The 20,070-nt window shown below is 41.4% G+C and overlaps 1 protein-coding gene across 13 annotated transcripts in view; it reads right to left on the bottom strand.

Moving 5' to 3' along the window:
• The window catches only part of PATJ (PATJ crumbs cell polarity complex component), a 157,190-nt gene that overhangs the window by 66,304 nt on the left and 70,816 nt on the right, over positions 1-20,070 (bottom strand). For 9 of the 13 annotated variants that reach the window (XM_083447973.1, XM_083447968.1, XM_083447965.1 and 6 more), the window contains exon 27: positions 18,299-18,413. In XM_083447973.1, coding sequence (XP_083304099.1) covers positions 18,299-18,413 — 115 coding nt within the window. The remainder of the gene's footprint in view (positions 1-18,298; positions 18,414-20,070) is intronic. The other 4 variants (XM_083447971.1, XM_083447964.1, XM_083447969.1 and 1 more) reach the window with 1 other exon arrangement.

Below are 20,070 nucleotides of genomic sequence, written 5' to 3'. Positions count from 1 at the left end.
TGGTCCATAAGGAAAGAATATAACTGGTCCTCCAATAACTGGACAATAACTTTAGTAGGACCAACAAAAATGATGCAAAATAGTGAGTGGACTTTTGAGTTGAAAAACTCTTTATCAGGCTAGATGTTACACAGAGCAAGAGTGGATTAGCAGAATGAGGGAGGAAACTATAAACTTAGAATGCTCTTTAAACCTTGATATATGCAGACCTAGTATGAAGATTGCATTATGCATGCTGACAAGCTGCTTCCCTTTTAAAAGTAATATTTCTTCCAGCTGGAGCTAAATGCTACTAATTTAGAGTAATGGGAGGTCTGGACTGCAACAAGCTCCTCCTCTTACCAGTGCTTAGATACCTCTTGCAGAACAACTCCATCCTCTAAATTACAGGTCAGAGTGCAAGCAAATCCTGGGACTGTCATGATGTCATGAGCGTAGCCAGGGAGGGGCAGCTGCCCCCCCATCAATAAATATACATAACTAACTGAGGTTATGCTCCGCCCCCAACAAAAATCCTGGCTACGCCATGCATGATGTTAGTTATACAATCAACATACAAAGATTGTCTGGATTTTCCCGCTGGCCTTGTCTAACCCTAGGGTAGCTTGCTGGTTTTAGATCTTAATATGGATCGCATTATCAGGCAATCATTCTGTACAAATATTTACTGCCTAAACAACTTTTAGACAATTTTCAAATCCCATCATTCTCATTTTTGCTTCCTTTTCCTCTTTCGGAGGTATAATTTTTTAATTTTTATTTTTAAGAATTCTGCTTAAGCAATGGAAAGCCAATTAGTATCTGTTTTTGCAAAAAATTCCATTATCTGTTTTCATTACCAGATACTTTACACAAGGCAATTGCAATTCTGTTTTTATTACATTGCAGAAAGGATACTGAGTGATTTGTTTTGTTTTGCTTAGAGCTATTAGAGCCATTTAATATCTAGTCAATGGTATAGCTTACATGAACGTCAACTGACAAATCATGCAAAAGAAGTATTTTGTCAGACACTGAAGCATCACTTTCTAAAGCATCACATTTGGGAATAGCAAACATTCTCAAAAGATAAATACGAGCAAAAGGTGTTCTCCTCCCTTCATGCATTGATTCACATTTTTATTGGCAGGTAATTATGTTTCTGAAGAGCAAACATGGAAGAAAAACAAAAGAGGTTACTGTGCTGCTCTTAACATTTTCTGCGTCTATTTGCGGGGTTAATCTACAGTCTGTGCTTCATGTTGCCTTGTTTAACCCTGAAACACGTAATAAAAATATAGATTTCTGGATGTGCCTTAATAGCTCAGAAGCAGAAAACAAGTGAATGCCAAACATAACTTTTATAGCCTTACAATAGTTAAATAAATCTTGATTCTGACAAAATAACTTAAATGTTAAATGTTTAGCGATAACGGAGCAAGACTTTTGTAGCCTGATGAAAAGCTTTTGAGTTGACTGGGACTTACTTCCAAAAATACATGTAAAGGATGACTGCGATGTTGCCATCCAAGTCACATGATCTCTCAAACAAAAGATAAAGTTAAGTTCTCTGGTATTTGTTGAACTGCTTTCAAGATAAGGCTTTTGGAGCAGTTGGACAAGTGCAACATTTTTTAAAAAACCAAACAAACAGTTGTGTCTTATTATGATTAGTTAGAATAGCAAGACATTAGCCCAAGGTCTAGTGGACTAGTGGTCCCATTTTGAACTCTGATGCAGAGCTGGGGATGCCAGCCACAAAATGGCTGCCTTGCGGGCGGGGGACGTAACACAAAATGGCTACCACAGGGAGTGGGGCATAAGACAACCACCCATGACAACCTTATGCTTACCATGGGAAGTCAGCTATGTCCTGCTAGTCCCAATTATGGAGATCATACACACAGTGATGCTTTTGCTGCCTAATAGCAACAGGGAGCATTCTTCAGTACCAGGAATAATATACAAGGCGGCCACATCACTTTTGTTTCGCACAATTGCCTAGAAGGTACCTGCATGTTTTGCACAATAACTTTCTATCCAGGAGGGCTAGAGACGTACCTTTTTAAAAATGAATGAATGAATGAATGAATGAAAGCTTAGAATCTTGGGTACCTGCCCACACTGAAAGCCTTCATGGGCTTAAATTCTTTAGACTGTATTATATTCTCTTTTTTACAGTTGTGCTCAGCTGGGATCAGGAATGTGGAAGGCATAATTTTAAATCATGAATACGCCTAAAAGCCAGGCAGCTCCAAGACTTTCCTACTTTTCCTTACTCTATCCAAGCTCCTGAAAAGGGAACAATCACCAAGAATGTCTCCCTTTTTGCTTTTGGATTACACTAGACATTTGCTATGCAATATGGCATTCTTGACTGTTATTAAAGACTGAAAGAAGATAATGGCATCTTGTCATAGTAGCTGGAGCTCTAGTTATCCATGTGATACCGCTCTGCCCCTCCCCAAATTTCGTATCATCTCATTAGATCACTCTAATTTGCATTTGAGGGAAATGAATGAATCCTACGTGACCACGATAAAATTCTCTAATATCAATGAGCTGGAGGTAAGGTAAGGTAAGATGTATTAATTTATGAAATGTTCTGCCCTATGTTAATGAGCATAAGTGGGCTAACATGTCTGCCTCAATAACTAGCCCTCCTTGCATAGAGACAAGGGGGCATGGAATCACAGCACTGCTATTTCACGTTCTTCATTCAGTATTTATCCACCTTCAACGTGTGGCTTGCATGCACAATTACAGGACCAATCTTGCGTATCAAATGATTCATACCTTTCTTAGTTTCACTTCTTTGAAATGAGCACAGGGCTGTGAAGCTAGTGCATCTAATTCTCTGATTATAGCTTACAAGTCCCTAAATGGAGCATATTAAAAAGATGCAATTTAACAAATTGGGGTTTAGAATTTCCTTCCAATGAGAAACAGAACTGTTCATCTTTCCTAATATCTCCCAGAACCTTATCTTAAGATAAAACAAAATTTGAATTAAAAAATCTTGACAACTATCAAAATAAGTAACTAACCCAAGAAAAGGCAATTTATGTTGCCCTTCTCCCACTCACTGAATGCACACCACGAGATTTCTGCACCTCAATTAAAAAAGGACAGATGGACCCCTGTGACTTGAACATACATGTAGCATACAAGAAGTTAGAACAGAAAATATAATGGAGCCACTTGTCCTCCCACAAAGGCTCATGAGTTGTTCCCAAATATAAAATCAGCAAATGCTTGGAAGCTACTAAAAAACAACATATATCCAGGATACTTTTGCCTAGTAGCCAGTGGTGAAGCTGCATGCTCTGGCACCGGGGGCGGAGAACAGATGGGCATGGTGTGCATCCTGGGGGCGCAGCGCCTGGCAGGGGCATGGCGCCTGACACGGTGGGAGGGTGTGCGGCGTATGTCCGGGGCGGCGGCCGTGATGGTACCCCCCTCCCCAATGGTGCCGGGGGGTGCACCTCCCCCCCCCGGTCCTCTGCCAGTGCTAGTATCTTGATGAAACGTTCTTGAGATGGACAAGAAGCTGACAAGAGTTTGATTCTCACTTCTCTGAGCTTTGCAGGAATGCAGTGTAACAGGGCACTGTGACCCAATGTATTTCCCTTAGCATGAAAGCTAGAAGCTGCAGGGCGGGGAGGTGGGAAAGGTCACAGAATCATACAATTGCATAATTGGAAGGGACCACAAGGATCACAGCTAGTGACCTGGGGTCAGCAAACCTTTGCAGCAGGGGGTCTGGTACACTGTCCCTCAGACCTTGTGGGGGCTGGACTATATTTTTTTGGGGGGAAATGAACGAATTCCTATGCCCCACAAATAACCCAGAGACGCATTTTAAATAAAAGGACACATTCTACTCATGTAAAAACATGCTGATTCCAGGACCGTCCGCAAGCCGGATTTAGAAGACAATTGGGCCAGATCCGGCCCCCAGGCCTTAGTTGCCTACCCATGATGCTAGCCCAACCCCCTGCAATGCAGGAATCTTTTGCCCAACATGGGCTCAAATCCACGACCCTAAAATTAAGACATTATAGTTTCTTCACTGTTCTCATCAGGGACACAAACCAAAGTGGTGGCTTTGTATTTCACGAAAGGCCTGTCCGTTTAATGGGGTTGTGAACACCATGTCATCTCCTTCGTAACAGTCCTGACTTTCTTGCCTCTTTGATGCCACCTGGTCAAATGCCAGTGGGCCTTTGCTGCTCTTGCAAACAGGTCAGCTGCCTGGCACCAGACTTCTATGACATCTGAGGACAAAATTCAGAACCCAGGAATAATGCATCCTCTGGATGCCATTGCAAGTTTTGAAAGACCTAAGCCAGGCAGGCTTGAAGGCAGTCACCATTTGTGCCTTGGAAGGTGACAGAAAATACAAGAAGCAGCATGCTCATCATCACGACTACCCGCTTCCTCCACATTTCCTTTCCTAAGGAGGGCATACATATTTAGCTGTTCATCTGGCTGCTTATGAGCATCAACACAACTGATGGATCACAATCATGACAGCATTCTTCAAATCTCCCAGTTGTAGCCAACTAAGTTCCATTCAGGAGCAGACTCACTGAAATGAATAGACCTAAGTTAGTCCTGCCTAATAACTTCAATGGTCTAGTCCAAGTAGAAATAACCATGGGTACAACCCATATTCTCTACTGTCCTAGAGGGCAGGATTAGATCTAATGAGCTTAAGTTATTTAGGCATTTACCCACTCAGTTAACCACAACATCTGGGTGGTACGGGAACCTTCTTGACTATAGGAGCAGTTCAACAATCTAACTATTACCTTTCTGAAGACTAGACAACCAATTCTTGGGGATGGTCTGTCTAGATTTCCTGCATGAAAAAGGAGTTGTGCCTACCCTTTGATCCCATCTCCTCTGGGCATTTAGTTATTCATGCAGAGTAACAACTGCTGAGTTTAGAGTGCTTCCACACCATCAAAAAATCCTGCAGTGCTACATACTTAATAAGGGAATTGGGAAGAAGAAGAAGAAGAGTTTGGATTTGATATCCTGCTTTATCACTACCCTAAGGAGTCTCAAAGCAGCTAACAATCTCCTTTCCCTTCTTCCCCCACGACACCCTGTGAGGTGGGTGGGGCTGAGAGACTTCAGAGAAGTGTGACTAGCCCAAGGTCACCCAGCAGCTGCATGTGGAGGAGTGCGGAATCAAACCCAGTTCACCAGATTACGAGTCTACCGCTCTTAACCACTACACCACACTGTACACATTGGGAAAAGAGCTGCCGACATGTTTCTTATCCACTTCTTCACTGCTAATAAAGGGACAGATGCTTTAGGTAGATTAGGAAAGAAACAGAGCAGGCTGATTGTTGATCACCCTCCTGACAGCACTGATTAAATATGAGAATGATGAAGACATCCTCCCCTTCCTGATAAAATCCTGCATTAATGACACAAGCAGCTGGATAAGCAGTTCCAAGGGCAGAATTGAGCAGAGAGGAGGAGTATTTTGAACAAAAAGGCACACATACACAGTTGCCCCCAAAGTTCAAATACATTCTTAAGAGATAGAAATGCAAAATCCTCCCAAATTAAATGGTGAGAGCCCATATATGATTCCTACAATTCATCATCACTTTGTAGAGACAGAGGCATTAAGCTATTTAATTCACCAATGAGTAGTTTTAAAGAGAAAACGAGATTCTGAATTGCATAGAAATCTTCAACACATAAGATTACATATTCAGAGCACAAGGACCATCCAAAACAATTGCATACTGAATTAAATTGATGTCGTGAGCTGTCTTGGGGGACTAAGGAGATGCCAAGAGATAGGATGAAAATAAAACGAAGGGTTCTCTGTAAGTCAACAGTTTGTATTATCTTTAAATTACTAATTGACATTACAGACTATTTTATCCTATGCAGTTTAGATTTTTGATCAACCAAAAAGGGCCCAATTTTACCAATGTTATGTCTATATTTCTGTGAAATCAGAAAGGGTTTGGTCATTGCTTTGTGTCATAGCAATTGCCCCTGGGGAAATATCTATGAACACTTCACCAGGAGCAAACATTTCTGACCATGTAAAAAAAACAACAGTAGGGCAGACATACCCATCTGCCAAGCAGTATACCTTCTAATGACCCATGTCTGTCATCCTTGAGAAATCTCAGTGCGTTCTGGCATAATCACTCAATAAGCCCTATGTAGGTCAAGGTGTCCTCAATGCCAAGGTACCACAATATTATTGTTACCAGAACTACTTTTTAATGAATGAAACTTCATCACAAATAACTAGACACATCCCTTACTACTGCATAAGACTACATGTTCCGCAAAGTCCCATTTGCTGAGAATTGAGAACTTAAGCAAATGAAAACCAGTGAAATGCAGTGCTCCTCATGCTACAGAACTCTTTGTTTTGCCCAGAGAGCACCAAGCAGTCAGTATCCTCTCTATACAAATAGTCTGAGACCGTCCAAGGCAGGATACAAAGCCATGGTCCAAAGCCATGGCAATACTACACAATAACGGAAAGTATAGATTTTGTCATAATTTTTCTCTTTCTCCACAGAGAATCAGCAAGCATGTTTGGCAACAATGGTGATGCATTTACAGTGGTACCTTGGTTTACGAACTTAATCCGTTCCGGAAGTCCGTTCTTAAACCAAGGCATGCTTTCCCATAGCAGTGGGGGGACTCAATTTACAAATGGAACACACTCAACAGGAAGCGAAACATGTTCTGCTTCCAAGGCAAAGTTCACAAACCTAAACACCTGCTTCCAGGTTTGCAGTGTTCTTAATCAAAGTTGTTCATAAACTAAGCTCTTCTTAAACCAAGCTACCACTGTATTAGTATTTCAAACCACTTCAGGCTACCTTTAAGGGAAGTTTATAGCAAAGAATGCAAGACACACACAAAACCTACAAAATTAATTAAAACAAGTACACACACACACACACATACACACACACACATATATATAATCTAGCCCAAAAATGCAACTAAGAGTCTAGCAGTCTAATGAAATGGAACTCAAGAAATACAAATGCATCTTTAGAGGCTTCCTAATGGCCTGTAATAACCAGGCCTGGCAGACCCTAGATGGGAGTGCTATCTGACTAAGTATCATGGTCCCCCTGGTGGTAGCCCAACACTTTAAACACCACATCTCTCTCGTGTAGAAGGGACAGTCCAACTGGAACATGCCCTGACGTGCATGTTGGTAGCAGACAACAACACAGAGGCATAAACCCTCACCAACCATAGTTGGAAACTAGGCTGAAGAGAAGCAAGCAATTTGCCACTTGTTTCTCTTCAACATGGAGTCTGCACAGGAGTAAATGAAGCTCAGGGTATAATGCATGTCCTAAACTAGATGTTCTTTGAACCTAGTGGTGCCCCACAAAGAAATCAAAGAAAGGCCCTTCTCTGTGGGGGAGACTTTTAGCCAGATGTTTTGAGGAGAGCAGATACGGTCATTTGTTGGATGTGTGCTTCACCAGCTGCATTAGTAGCGTACACTGCACTACTATTTATAAAATGATCTGTTTCATTAAGGGCAGGTTTATACACTGAAGTAAATAAATATAGCTATTAGAAAAGCTATTGGCCAAAATAGTAAACAACAGGTTATGAGGCAGCATGCATCTATGTGCTTGTGATGTGGGATGAACCACAAGGAGTGTTTTCATGCCCTGCTTGTGGGTTTCTCAGAAGCATCTGGCTGGTTTTTATTTTAAAAAAAATCAAGTTGCAAGATTAGGTAGGACTTTGCACTGATCCAGCAGCACTTTCACAATCTAGTATCAGATTGTCTTTCTGCACTGAAATCACTCTTTAATTCTGCTGTAATGCAGGTAACTCATCACGTTGAAAAACATAAACAGGACACTTTCCAAAAAACTGAGCTGTACAAATTTGCAACATGACCTTTGTTATTGTATAGGTTACATCCAGGAACTGATCCCCTGTGCAGCTCCATCATTACTTTTAATTGTTTTCAGAAAAGATGCTCAAAATACTTGATGAATGGCTTTTGACTAAAAGCGCAAAAAAAACCTGTGGAACCAATTTTAATGGCAGAACATGCCATGTGTTTAATGCAATTTTGCTTTTCATTTGCTCAGGGTAGCCTACACATACCTGCCAACATCTGAAGCACCAAACAAGATACAAATCCCTCAATAATATTGAAAGGAAAGCTATTAACAGCTCAGCAGCACATTTTCATTTTGTGCTTTCCCAAATGAATGCTAAAGCAAAAGCACCAATACTTCATGCTGCTGCTGTTTAAGGTTAAAAAGAACCCTCTCTTTTAATAGCCCAGGCCACAGTGTATCATTTCATGCTTCACCACTGAAATTTTGGATTCCTTCAAGGAGGAGGAATTTTAAAAATGTGAAGAAAGGGGACAGATGAACAAGCAGAAAAAGTTTTCCCAAAGCAAATCCAAGGTACGGCTTTAAGGCACACAAATCCACACAAAATGCTGCTGGGAGTTTTGCTTAACAGGTTTTGTTTAATTAGTAAAATGTTCAGCTGTATCAGTCCAAAAGGCAATCTGTGCTAATAAAATTAAGATGAATGGCATAAAAAGCGGAAAACATGCCAAATTCTAGGCAGCATGGAAAGTTTCTCCTCAGCCCTCATGAAGGGCAACCAGCAGTGGAGGCAAGTTCCCAATGGGACTTAGTAAGGGGAAGCCAGGGAGGCCAACGGTAGGTGGAGCCAGAGTCAATGATGAACAGAGCTAGAGCCAATAACAGGTAGAGCTAAGAAAATCTAGTTTCCCCTCCTGCAGAGTTCTACAATGGTAACAAGTGAGATTAAGGAAGTTGACAGTCAGTGCTGCCCGCCTAGAGTGGACATAAATCAGGCAGGTTAGGGCAGAATAAGTTGGTGGACCAGTACCCCACTGGCTCTAATGAACCAGCACCCACAATAAATATAAGGGAAATACCTGCCTCCCTATTATCCAATTGCCACTTCTCAAGGTAGGAGCCAACCTTAATCAGGCCATGTATCCAGCCTATCTGACTTCTTGTGAGATTTCAACCTAATTCTTGTTTTCATGCAATTCTGGGTGATGTTGTGTTCTAAAGATCCATGGACTCCCTGTCCTTCCTCTACAGGGGCAAAGGGACCATCTATTGTACAAATCCTCATCTAGCTATTTTAAGGAAGCTTTGATCTAAACCAATTAAAGCTCGGGAAGCAATATTTTTTATTAATACGGATTTCATGTTTGTCGCATCCCTTCGGCTCTGGTAGGGCCACATCTTTTAGTCTAATGCATATCAGAACAATTTTGACTTGAAATGTTTTAAAATGTTTTCTTTTATTTATACCACCAAAAGCCATGCAGCTGAGAATTAGAATTCATTATTAACTTATTTGCATATTGAAAATTCTACTTCTGATCGCTGTCTTGACTCAAGTGACAACATGCAGGCAGAAATAACATAGCTTATTAAATTATGTGAACATAATACGATGGGAGCAATGATCAGTTTTGGCATAAAAGTTTTTCTGCTGTCAGATAAAAGCCATTTCAGTCGCTAATTATAAATGGAAGAGTTGAAATCATTGTGGTACATCACTGGGGGGGGGGGAGGGAAGCAATGTTTTGAGGCACACTTGAAAGATCTCCCTCTAATATTAGCATAACTCTCCCCTCAACATATGTCATCTTTCCAGAACCAAACATAAGAAGATGTTGGACAGCATAACAGTATATTCTGTGTGTTCTAAACAACAGCACTAGAGCAGATTTGTGTAGGGGAAAGTGGTCAAACATAAAATAAAACATACACAATCAAAAACTACACCACCTTATTCATTGCATCAGGTCTAAAAATTAAAACTAAATGCCAGCACTGTTGTAGTAGAATCCATTATTTGATTAAACTAAGCCCACAAGCCCAGTAATAAACACTATAAGGGTCAGGTACATTCACTTCCAAACCTTTTCACTTCCGAGAAAACGTGAAACACACATTTTATTTGTCATCTCTTATTGCACAGCTGAATAGGTGGAACACGTCTTAATGGCTTATTAAGGAGGAATCTTAAGAAAGTTTTAGCTTTGGGCAGATTATAATTTTTGTTTCATCTGCAGTTGTGATCAACAAATCGAACAAGAAGTGCATTGTGTCTAATGTTCTGAAGAACTCCCTGTTCCCCTAACTAAAAAATAAAAATACAGTGCCAAAAAGTTCACAAAAGGAGGAAAAGCTAAAAGAGTAATTGCCTCAGAAAAGTAGACCTGCTACTTAGCTTTAAAAATAAGTTCTTAGAAAGGGGATTAGTGGGTGACCATGGGGACTGGTAAGGCAGAAGGCAGGGAGACCAACAGTAGATGCAACCATAGCTAGAGGCAGATAAGGCCCGGACTAGTTGTAAGCAGAGAGGCTGGCAGGTGGGGGGGTGGCTGAGGATGGTGGAGCAGTTCTCCGCTGGCCCCAGTGGATCAGCCTCCACTGAAGGGAGGAGCATATGAACATCTCTAGAGGAACAAACCCAAGAAAATACTTAGCACACATGATTGATTGGTCCTACTGTAATGCTTTTTGGATTCTATTTCATTCTGCTTAATGCTACTTTCTTTCCTCCCCCAACGTAATGCCATACACATTGAACTGAGTGGATTTGGTTCTGAATAGACATGCATAGGGCAGCCCTGTAAGGACGTCTAGCCCTGAATATGAAACCATTTCCATCAGTTTGACTGCAGACAGTAACCTGTATTTCGGGCATAGAACAATCACTAATGGTTTGCCTGGGTCAGAACAATAAACTCCTAAGTAAAGTGAAATGTTTGAACTACCCAAACATCACAGTACTTGTACTATTTTTCCCTTGAAATGAATTTTGAGGTGTGTGTACACTATCTATTGAAAATTGACTGCACAGAGCTTATTCTGGGAAATGTGCTTACACCTCTCATACTTACAGTCCGCAAACAGATTACTGTAATAATTGCAGGAGTTCCAGTGACCATATGCATGGCTGCAGAACCACCAGAGGCTTTGAAGTCTCCATGATCAGATTCTTATTGCAGGGATCCTGGGGACCAAGAGGAACTTTCTTTTCTGCGGATGCTCCCAGCTGCACGCCACCATGCTCAACCAACATTACAGGCACCTGCCATACAGACATGGTTCTCTCCCACTGCAATGCTATAGGAATTATTAGCACTGCTTAAAGCAGGTTTGGGGAACTGGTGGTTTATCAGATGTTCTTGGACTACTACATCTCTGATCGGTGGCCGAGAAAAAAAGAGAGTAAGCAATGCAACAGCCACCCATCTACTCAATACTGGGTTCCCGGGTGCATTCTTTGTGCTCACAGCTGGAGCCTTGACTGCCTGTGCAGCCTTTCCTATCAGCTGGCCTCTATGCTTCTCTCCTAGCCAATCGGAAGAGAGCTGGAAGAGACAGAGGCACCCAGGTTGCAGGGGTGGCTGATACACATTGGGACTGGTGGGACAGAAGACAGAGAGCCCAAATAGCAGGTGGAGCCAAAGCTAACGGCAGGCGGAGCCAACTCATTCTTAGTTTTGTCCCCATCTTCTGCCTCCTGCTCCCTGCTGAGTTCTACAAGGGGCAACACTGAGAGTGAGCAAGAGAAGGATGCTGAAAGGCAGTGCCACCTTCTGGACTTAGCTTAAGGAAGAAGAGAGGCAGGTGGAGGCTGGCTGAGAGAAGGCTGAGGTTGGTGGGACATTGACCTATTTGCCCTAAGGGACCAGCCTCCTCTGCCCAAGTAGACCATGGAGGGAACTTCACTCCTCCAGTCGATCTGGTAAAGAGGAAATGGGGCAGCTGTTGTTTCCCCAGGCACCCATCCCTACTACATGGTGTAACATGTACTGAGTAAAGTAGTCCAGAATTTCTCTGGACCCAGTGTTAGCAACCCTGGTCACAGGGTTTTTGCTTCACCACAGGGGTTGTGCTGGGGGTTTTTTTGGTCATCTTTATTTGTTAACAATAAAAAATATTTTATTTGTCAACAGGTGTGATCCTTAAATGTATGGAATTTGCAGGTGATGCCTCCTTAAGGTTGTGGATATGGATCACCCCATCACACCATTGGCAACAGTGTTATGTCCCAGTTGTGTTGGGCATGGGTGAGGGACCCCCTTGATGGAATCACGTGAGTTTTTCACAGCTGTGGCGATTTCCCAACACGACTCAGCAACCTGGGCTGAGCCAAGCGTTCTGTGGGGCTGTCAGAAATGGGACGCTGAGCATATGCCATGCTATCTGCCTTTATGAAGCTGTATCCCATAAAAGATGAGGCCATTGTTATCCCCAGCTTGTGGTGTCTAGTATAGGGGTCTTCACTAACTCCATCTATAAACCTGCCTCTGAACAACAGCAGCAGCAGCAGCTTCAGAGGAAATATAAAAGCATGAACAGAGAGATAATGTGCAAATTTCTGCAATTACAGACAATATTCTGCAACGGGTTTTGCAGAACACAATAAGGTGCTGGCAGGTATTAAGTTTCCCTGCCTTGAACAGATTGTATACTGTTCGCATTTCCAAAAGTTCCAGATTCAAAAACAGACATGCAGCAAAATTTTTGTAATATAATTTTCATAGCTGTGCCGGTTGGCTAGATCAGATGTTTCTTACTCCCTCTGCAGTGCCATAGTGTTATTTGTAACAGGTACTGCTAAAAAGATGCTGTTTGGGGCCATGCATTCAGCTTACGTTTCAAAGCAGCCTCTGGAATGCATTAGTGGGATATTATAATTTATCCCTGATCAGGCAAATGCCCACACAACCCCCCCTCTCCTCACCACCTGTTATGTCATCTCTCTAATTGCAAGTCACTGCAGTGATGCTAAGTGTTCCTCGGTGATAGAGTGCTTCTTCCCTAAGAGATTCCTCCTTTGTAGCTACCCAAAGCTACCTCTTTGTATACAGAATAAAGAGCTTCAAGTTCCACATATGCAGCGTTTGGCAAAGGAATGGCTGAAGCAAAAAGAGAGGTGCCAAAAATACCAAACTATTACTGTCATGTCTTTTATAGAGTAACATATTTAGACCCCAGACTTTTGTGTATGTGTGTATTTTACACACACACACACACACACACACACACACACGGGAGTTCATACAAAATGTTTGAAACCTACTCACTATATATGTGGCTAGGGAGAGTATATCACACCTCCCAACAAGTAAGAAATAATGTTATAGTATAGCTACACTTTTTGGAAATAGCCTGTTTGTTTGTTTGTTTACTTGCATGCTGTTGCCCTTACACAATGAAAATGCTGAATGCTGGTTATTTCAACAGCAGCTTTTAAAATTGTATTCTAAACAAAGGCAAAATACATAAGGACCACCATCTGCACTCACATTTTAAAAATGCAGTTAGGTTACAAATAAGTAAGTTTGATCATTATAAGCAACTGTGAAAGATTTATGATGCTCTCAATTTTGACTCAAATGGATTTCATCAATGGTTTCAAACTTAAAACTTAGCCAAATGCATTTTTTAAAAACAACAACAACACCAGAATTCATCTAGCCATCAATCCTTGCTACATGCAAGTAACTCAGAAAAGAAAAGATAAAATGCTGTTATTCTCATTTACTAATTCCCACTCATTATTAAATACAGAAAACAAGCTGCTGAAAATAAGTACAATATAGATAGATACTTTGCTACGTACCTGGGAAACCCCCTTGTACCATTGCTGTATCGCTATGCACTTCAAGGTATCTGCATTCCTGACAAACATTCAGATGCTGAGAGCAGCTCAAATCCTCATCACACACATAGACAGAAAGAGACTCGGAGCTCGTCTTTCTTCTGACGACCTTGGGCCTGACAGAGAGATTTCCCTCGCCTTAAGGGCAAGCTGTCAGTCCTCTTTGTATTGTGAGATGTGATCAATTATACTTAATTTCAGGCTTGCCCACAAGCCAAATAGTTACGCCTGTCAGCAAAACTGCCGGCACAACTATGCAGCAGGGGAAAGAAAATCCCTGGCTTCCCACATCTGACCCACTGACGCTCTACTGCTGCTAGTGCTGCTGCTGCTGCTGTGTTGTTGCACTGCTGGAAATCACTAATATTCGAATGGCATCCCTGTCCCGAAACACAAGTCAATTTATACACAATGCTGCCCCTTTCCTCCTCAGCTAGCTACACAGCTGATGTGATTCTAAATGACCCGCTCTTAATTACAGCAAAATGGTTTATGACATCCAGTCACATGCATTTAGAAAGGCATGTTTCTGGTTCCAATCATCAATGAACGCCTGTCAGCCTAGCAGAGTTTCATAAGTATTACCTTTCGGTTTTTGCATTAAATGGGAGATGCAGCAGAGGATCATGTCTGCAACCCAGAAACAAAACTATCTGCTCTCTTGACATTGATCCAGTCCAAATTCTTATCATTGCCCTGCGGATTATAAGGCATTTAATTCCTTGTCAGTAAAATGCAGGAAAAGTGAAACATTTAAATCATTTTAAAAATACTGCTTTTTCATAGCAATTAAATTTAATCACAAGCCTGCGTAACAGTCATTCAACACTGAGATTTCCTATATATTATTTGCTCTAAATGCAGGGGGAGAATCTGAAGAACGTTTTCTAGGATTCCCTGCCCCCCCATCCCAAAATACATGGGCATGTGTACATTCATTGACATACCATCTGCTCAGTGTATTAACAGGGAAAGAGCCAAAATGTTGTTATTGGTTACAACTCTCCAAATAGTTTTAGGGGATGGCATTTTAAGGGTTCCAACACTGCCTCAGCAGCTGTAAAAATCTGTGCACTGGTACTTTAGTCATGTAACACTACAGAGAACGTGGCAGTGCATGCTTGATGAAATCTTACATGATTGGACAGGAATATATTCTTGTATTCCACCGCCCTTTATGGAAGGTATGATGAGAAAGGTCATTGAAAGAAAGAATAGGAACAATGCCAACAAAAAATTACTTACAAAAATCCATCACATGAAGATAAATGCACAGCATCAAAATTAAAACCCAAGCTCCTTGCTTACAACCCTGCTTTTGTGTCACTATTGAGAGAATGAAACATGTTGTAGAAACGTGTTAAGAAAATCCAATAACTGAACAAAAATTAAATATTGAAAGTCTGTATTTTTCAGAAAGGTTTCTAAAGTTATTTTGCCTTGTCCACATCAGGTTCAGCAATGTTTGCTGGTGACTGCAGTGACATCTATTGGAGAGGTAGTGTTTGACTACCGACTCCTGTTCACTTTAGGATAGCTCTATATACTGCTATTTTTTCCATCGATCAAATTATTTCCCCCTTCCCCTTTTGAGTCCTACTTGTCCAAAGAAAGGAAGAATTGGAGATACACTCTTGAATAACATTACCACACAGTCAATGCAAGTCAAGTGTCTGTGAACTAATACATGGTCAAATTGGTTAAATTCATATAAACATATAGCAAAATATACATACAATTGTATTGTGTCATGTACAGAAGAACATGGTTTTATAGATTTCTTCTGCAAAACAAAACATGTCCAAGAATGGGCTTATTATTAGGCCACCTGAGGTGCTTTAAAGAACATGCAGATAGGAATTCATCCAAAACTGTGTCAAGATTTGAATCTGCTGTGGGTTCAGAGCCTAGCACAGGGATTCAACCTGTGCACCACTAGCAAAATGGAAACTAGCTTGACCAGAAAAGAAGCCTCCTAACAAGCTGAAGTCACATGGTACTCCTTGACCCGCTAAAGCAGGCATGGCCAAACCTGGTCCTCCAGATGTTTTGGGACTACAATTCCCTGACCACTGGTCCTGTTAGCTAGGGATGATGGGAGTTGTAGTTCCAAAACATCTGGAGGGCAAAGTTTGGCCATGCCTGCTCTAAAAGAAGGACCATGTGAACCTCCTCCAACTCCAGTCAAAACCAGCAGCATGACCAAAGGTCAGAGATGATGGGAACTGCAGTCCAATAAGAAAAGCCCATCTAGACCAGTATCCTGTTCTCACAGGAAATCTGCGAACAGGACCTGTGTGCAACAGCATTCTCCACTTGTGATACTCAGTGACAGGTATTCAAAGGAATACTCCAACACTGGAGGCAGAACAAAGCCTTCATGGCTAGTAACCATTGATAGCCTTGTCTGCCAGGAATTTGCCTAATCCTCTTTTGAAGTCACTGGAGTTGGTGATCATCGCTTGCTTCCTCAGAAAGTTAGAAAGGGATCTACCATGCATCTTCTGCTGTGAAGACTGAAGCAAACAAGTCAGTCAACGTCAAACTCCTTTTCCTCCTTTAGCATACTTCTGACATCCTTGTCAGTCAACAGTTCAACTGCCTCCCCAAGTGGGCTCGTTGGCAATATATGTAATGAATTTGTTACAAGTTTCTTTATATTTTTAGCAATGTGATCTTTGATTACACTGGTCAACAACAAATTTTTTGTCTGCGTTTTTTCAGTTGATTTAGGACGAATCTGATGCACTGAATCCCAAAATCACATTGGTTTTGCTCAATCAGGTCAAGTTTTTGAGCTCTGTTGTTGACAGAACTTGTCAACAACATGCTGACTGCTTTTAGAAACGTGGGCTGCAACACGAGCGTCAAGATGCACTACCTATTTTCACATATGGACCGGTTTCCTGAGAACCTGGGTTCAATGAGTGACGAGCAGGGGGAGAGATTCCATCAGGACATGAAAGAGATGGAGACCAGGTATCAGGGTCGCTGGGACGCAGTCATGATGGCTGACTACTCTTGGACTCTGAAGGGAGACCTCCCTGCTGCTGAGCATTCCAGGAGTTCCAAGAAACGGAAGTTCAAGCCCTGAAGTTGGAAAAATGGTGAAGCAACATGCAATTTACGTGTACTTACCTTTATCAATGCCCACCATTCAGTTTACAGTAAACCTGACCTGATGGAGAGAAACGGATGCCATTTCCTGATTCAGCAGTGCAAAAATACCCTAAATCAGTTGTAGAAATCTAGGCAACATTCAAAAAGTAAAAAATTGTTGCCCGGTGTTATTATTACAGGTAGCAAACATTTTCTGTGCATCCAAGTGATGCACAACCGTGGACGTGTGGGTCGTTTTGGACCCAGAAGAAGGCAGAATGTGATGTAGAACATGGCAGGATTATACGTGCTCCTCCGACACGCACGGGAGCTAGGAACAGAATCCCCTGCAAAATAGTCGCCACCTGTATTTTCCAGATTTGGGTCAGGATGCGGAATCAGTCAATATGATGTCCCAATAGGCAAAGTTTGAGCCCAAGCTTTTCATTTTAGAAATTTACTGACAAACTCATAAAAAAGCAAGCAAAAAACAACAGCAGGAGCATTTTTTCCTGAATTCAATATGTTTTGAACTTAAGCTAGGCAAGGGGCTTGTTGGGAGCAGAGCCACACACATTTTCTGCAAATACTCCACAGCAGGCACTGTAACTCTGCAACGGCTTGACTTTAACCCCAAAGGTGCGCTCCTCCATTGTCTCCTGAGGTAGATGGATGCTGACAACAACTCTGAAACTGCAGATGGCTCAGATCAACCCGCCCTGCCCCACACAGCAGCTGCTGGAGCTTTTGAGTGAATGCAGGGAAATGGGCAATACAGAGTTTGCTACAACACATACCTAAGCCACCCACCATCACTCCTTCCAATCCTACAATTCTCTTCCCACCCCGCAAATGCAAAACAATTAAAACAGACATTTGTTATAGCAAGAGACCCACACTATGTCCACTGTTGCTTGCTTGCTTGCTTTCCCACACGAAACAAATAAACAACAAGTACGAAGCACTCCCTGTTTTTTCCTTGGTACCAGAGCAAGCTAAAATCTGCGAGATCTGACATTCATTGAAACAATCCTCAGCACTGGCTACATAAATAAGAGAAACTAAAGCCTACGTTTGATATTTACGGATACCATTACCTCAGAGGACCAATTCCATTTTCATGAGCTTAGTAAAAAATACATATTTTTTCCACATTCAAATTATGAGTTTCATAGGAACACAGGAAGCCGCCTTATACTAAGTCAGACCATTTGTCAATCTAGCTCAGCACTGTCTACACTGACTGGCAGCAGCTCTCCAAGGTTTTAGAAAGGAGCCTCTCCCAACCTTACCAGGGATTGAACCTGAGACTTTCTGCATGCAAAGTAGATGTTCCACCACAGAGCTATGGCCACTCCCTTTGGCAACATTTAACTGCAGTTCTACAATGTGCTTACCACACAACAATGCTATTTTAGAAGGCACCATTCAATACAGAGCAACCCTATTCAGAAATTCAGTCGATCTAGTAAAACTAAGTAAGACAACTCACCATCTGTGCAAGTGTCATCTTCTTCCTCCTCATCCTCTTCCTCCATCTCTTCAGAGCGGGACTTTTCTTTGTAAGGAGGTGGCAATTTCATGGGTGGTGGAGTTTCACTTTTCTTCTAAAAGAGAAGGGAAGCTCAGCACATTATGCAGAAAACCTTCAGAGTTGCTTCCTTCTTCAGCTCAAGAAATCACTTATGGAAGAACAGCTTGGATTTTGAAGTTTCAGAAGCTTCAGGTTCAGTGAAATTTTTGACTGCTTTAAAAACAACACACACCCCACACACAATGTTTCTAAATCCGAACCAAAGAGCAGAAAATGCAGAACATGGATTTCATAGCGGGTTCTGAATGAACACCACTACCCCACCCCGCTAAAGGACTTCATTATCAACATACATACCAAAACCATGATAGCTGCAAGGTTTACCTTACTTAGCTGACAACATCAACTAAAAACATTCCCCCCCTTTTTTGACAAGAACCTTAATCCTTTTAAAAACAAATCTGTTTTTTGATGTGCTGTTTTGATAATGCTCTACAGGCATTATAGCTTACAATATTTTACTTGGAGCTCAGCTCCATTTCAGATACGTTATACATTACAAAACTTTCAATAAAATTCCATTACCTCACATAAATAAAGGCACTTTCGATAATGATGCATATAGTGGTGCATATCAGTCCCAAAGAAAGGAGCTCAGGAGTACTGCAGCAAACGCATCCAAGCATCTGTTTCCTTGGCTCCAAGTAACTGAATCATTCTTTTAGCTGCACAGTTTTACTGAATTATGCTCAATTGCATCTCATGCAATCACAATGCTAATAGCTTGGTGCACTTTAGTAAACAAATGGTAAGTACCAGATGTCATGAGAGCAACGCAAATGGCTGGAAAATCCTTTTTCTACAGGAGAGAATGATTACCAAAGGTCCACAAGCCTTTTTTTTTTTTTAAAGATCCCCACCCCCACCCCCTGCCAACGCCTGTAAGAAAAGCAACATCTTGAAGGATGTCACAATCTTGTATGAACCATCGACATTTATACGAATATACATATGATTCTAAATCAGCTTGTGGTTTTTTTCTTGTGTGTGTGTATATATAAAACAATTTTCATTCAGCTAAAAATAAAAGCAGGTACTAAACAAAAACCAAAGTAATGTTAAAAAAGGCTTCATAGCAACAAAATTACAAGCAAAACTGCACTCTCTCTAAAATGAAAACCATTCAATTACATGAGCAATATAAAGAAGTTCAGGTGTTAGAAGAAAATAAGACTGCTTGGGTAGAGTGCAAGGCTATCTGCTACCGAAGCCCAACAGAATTTTAAGGATAAATGGTATCTCATGTACTTAAAACTAAAATTCATTTGGGAGTCTCAAGTTATAATGAGTTACAATGGCAGGTTCAATTTTTTTCTACCTTGAAATTTCTCCTTACCAAGCTGTAACTCCTGTTTGGCTCTACAGGATAAATTCCATTTGAAAACCGAAGGAGCTCCAGCCCAGAGTGATGGTTGGGTCAATGGGCTGCTATTCTAATAAATACTTATTTTGTGCAGTTATAATTTGTTAGTTGAGTTGGGTGTACCAATGGAAAATCTTGATAAAAACCTAACTAACAGATTCTCCTGGGTTTATATAAGCTTTAGTGCAAAGCTGATCCTTCAGGACTGTGACTAGGAGCCTATTGTAACATGTATTATTATACATATACTTGACTTCTATTTTAGCGCACAAGACTCAGCACACTGGGATTTTGTCAGTGAGATCTC

Source organism: Podarcis tiliguerta (assembly GCF_965153285.1).
Source record: "Podarcis tiliguerta genome assembly, chromosome: 6".
In the NCBI taxonomy this organism is placed as follows: domain Eukaryota; kingdom Metazoa; phylum Chordata; class Lepidosauria; order Squamata; family Lacertidae; genus Podarcis; species Podarcis tiliguerta.
This window is presented reverse-complemented; position numbering and strand designations above follow the sequence as displayed.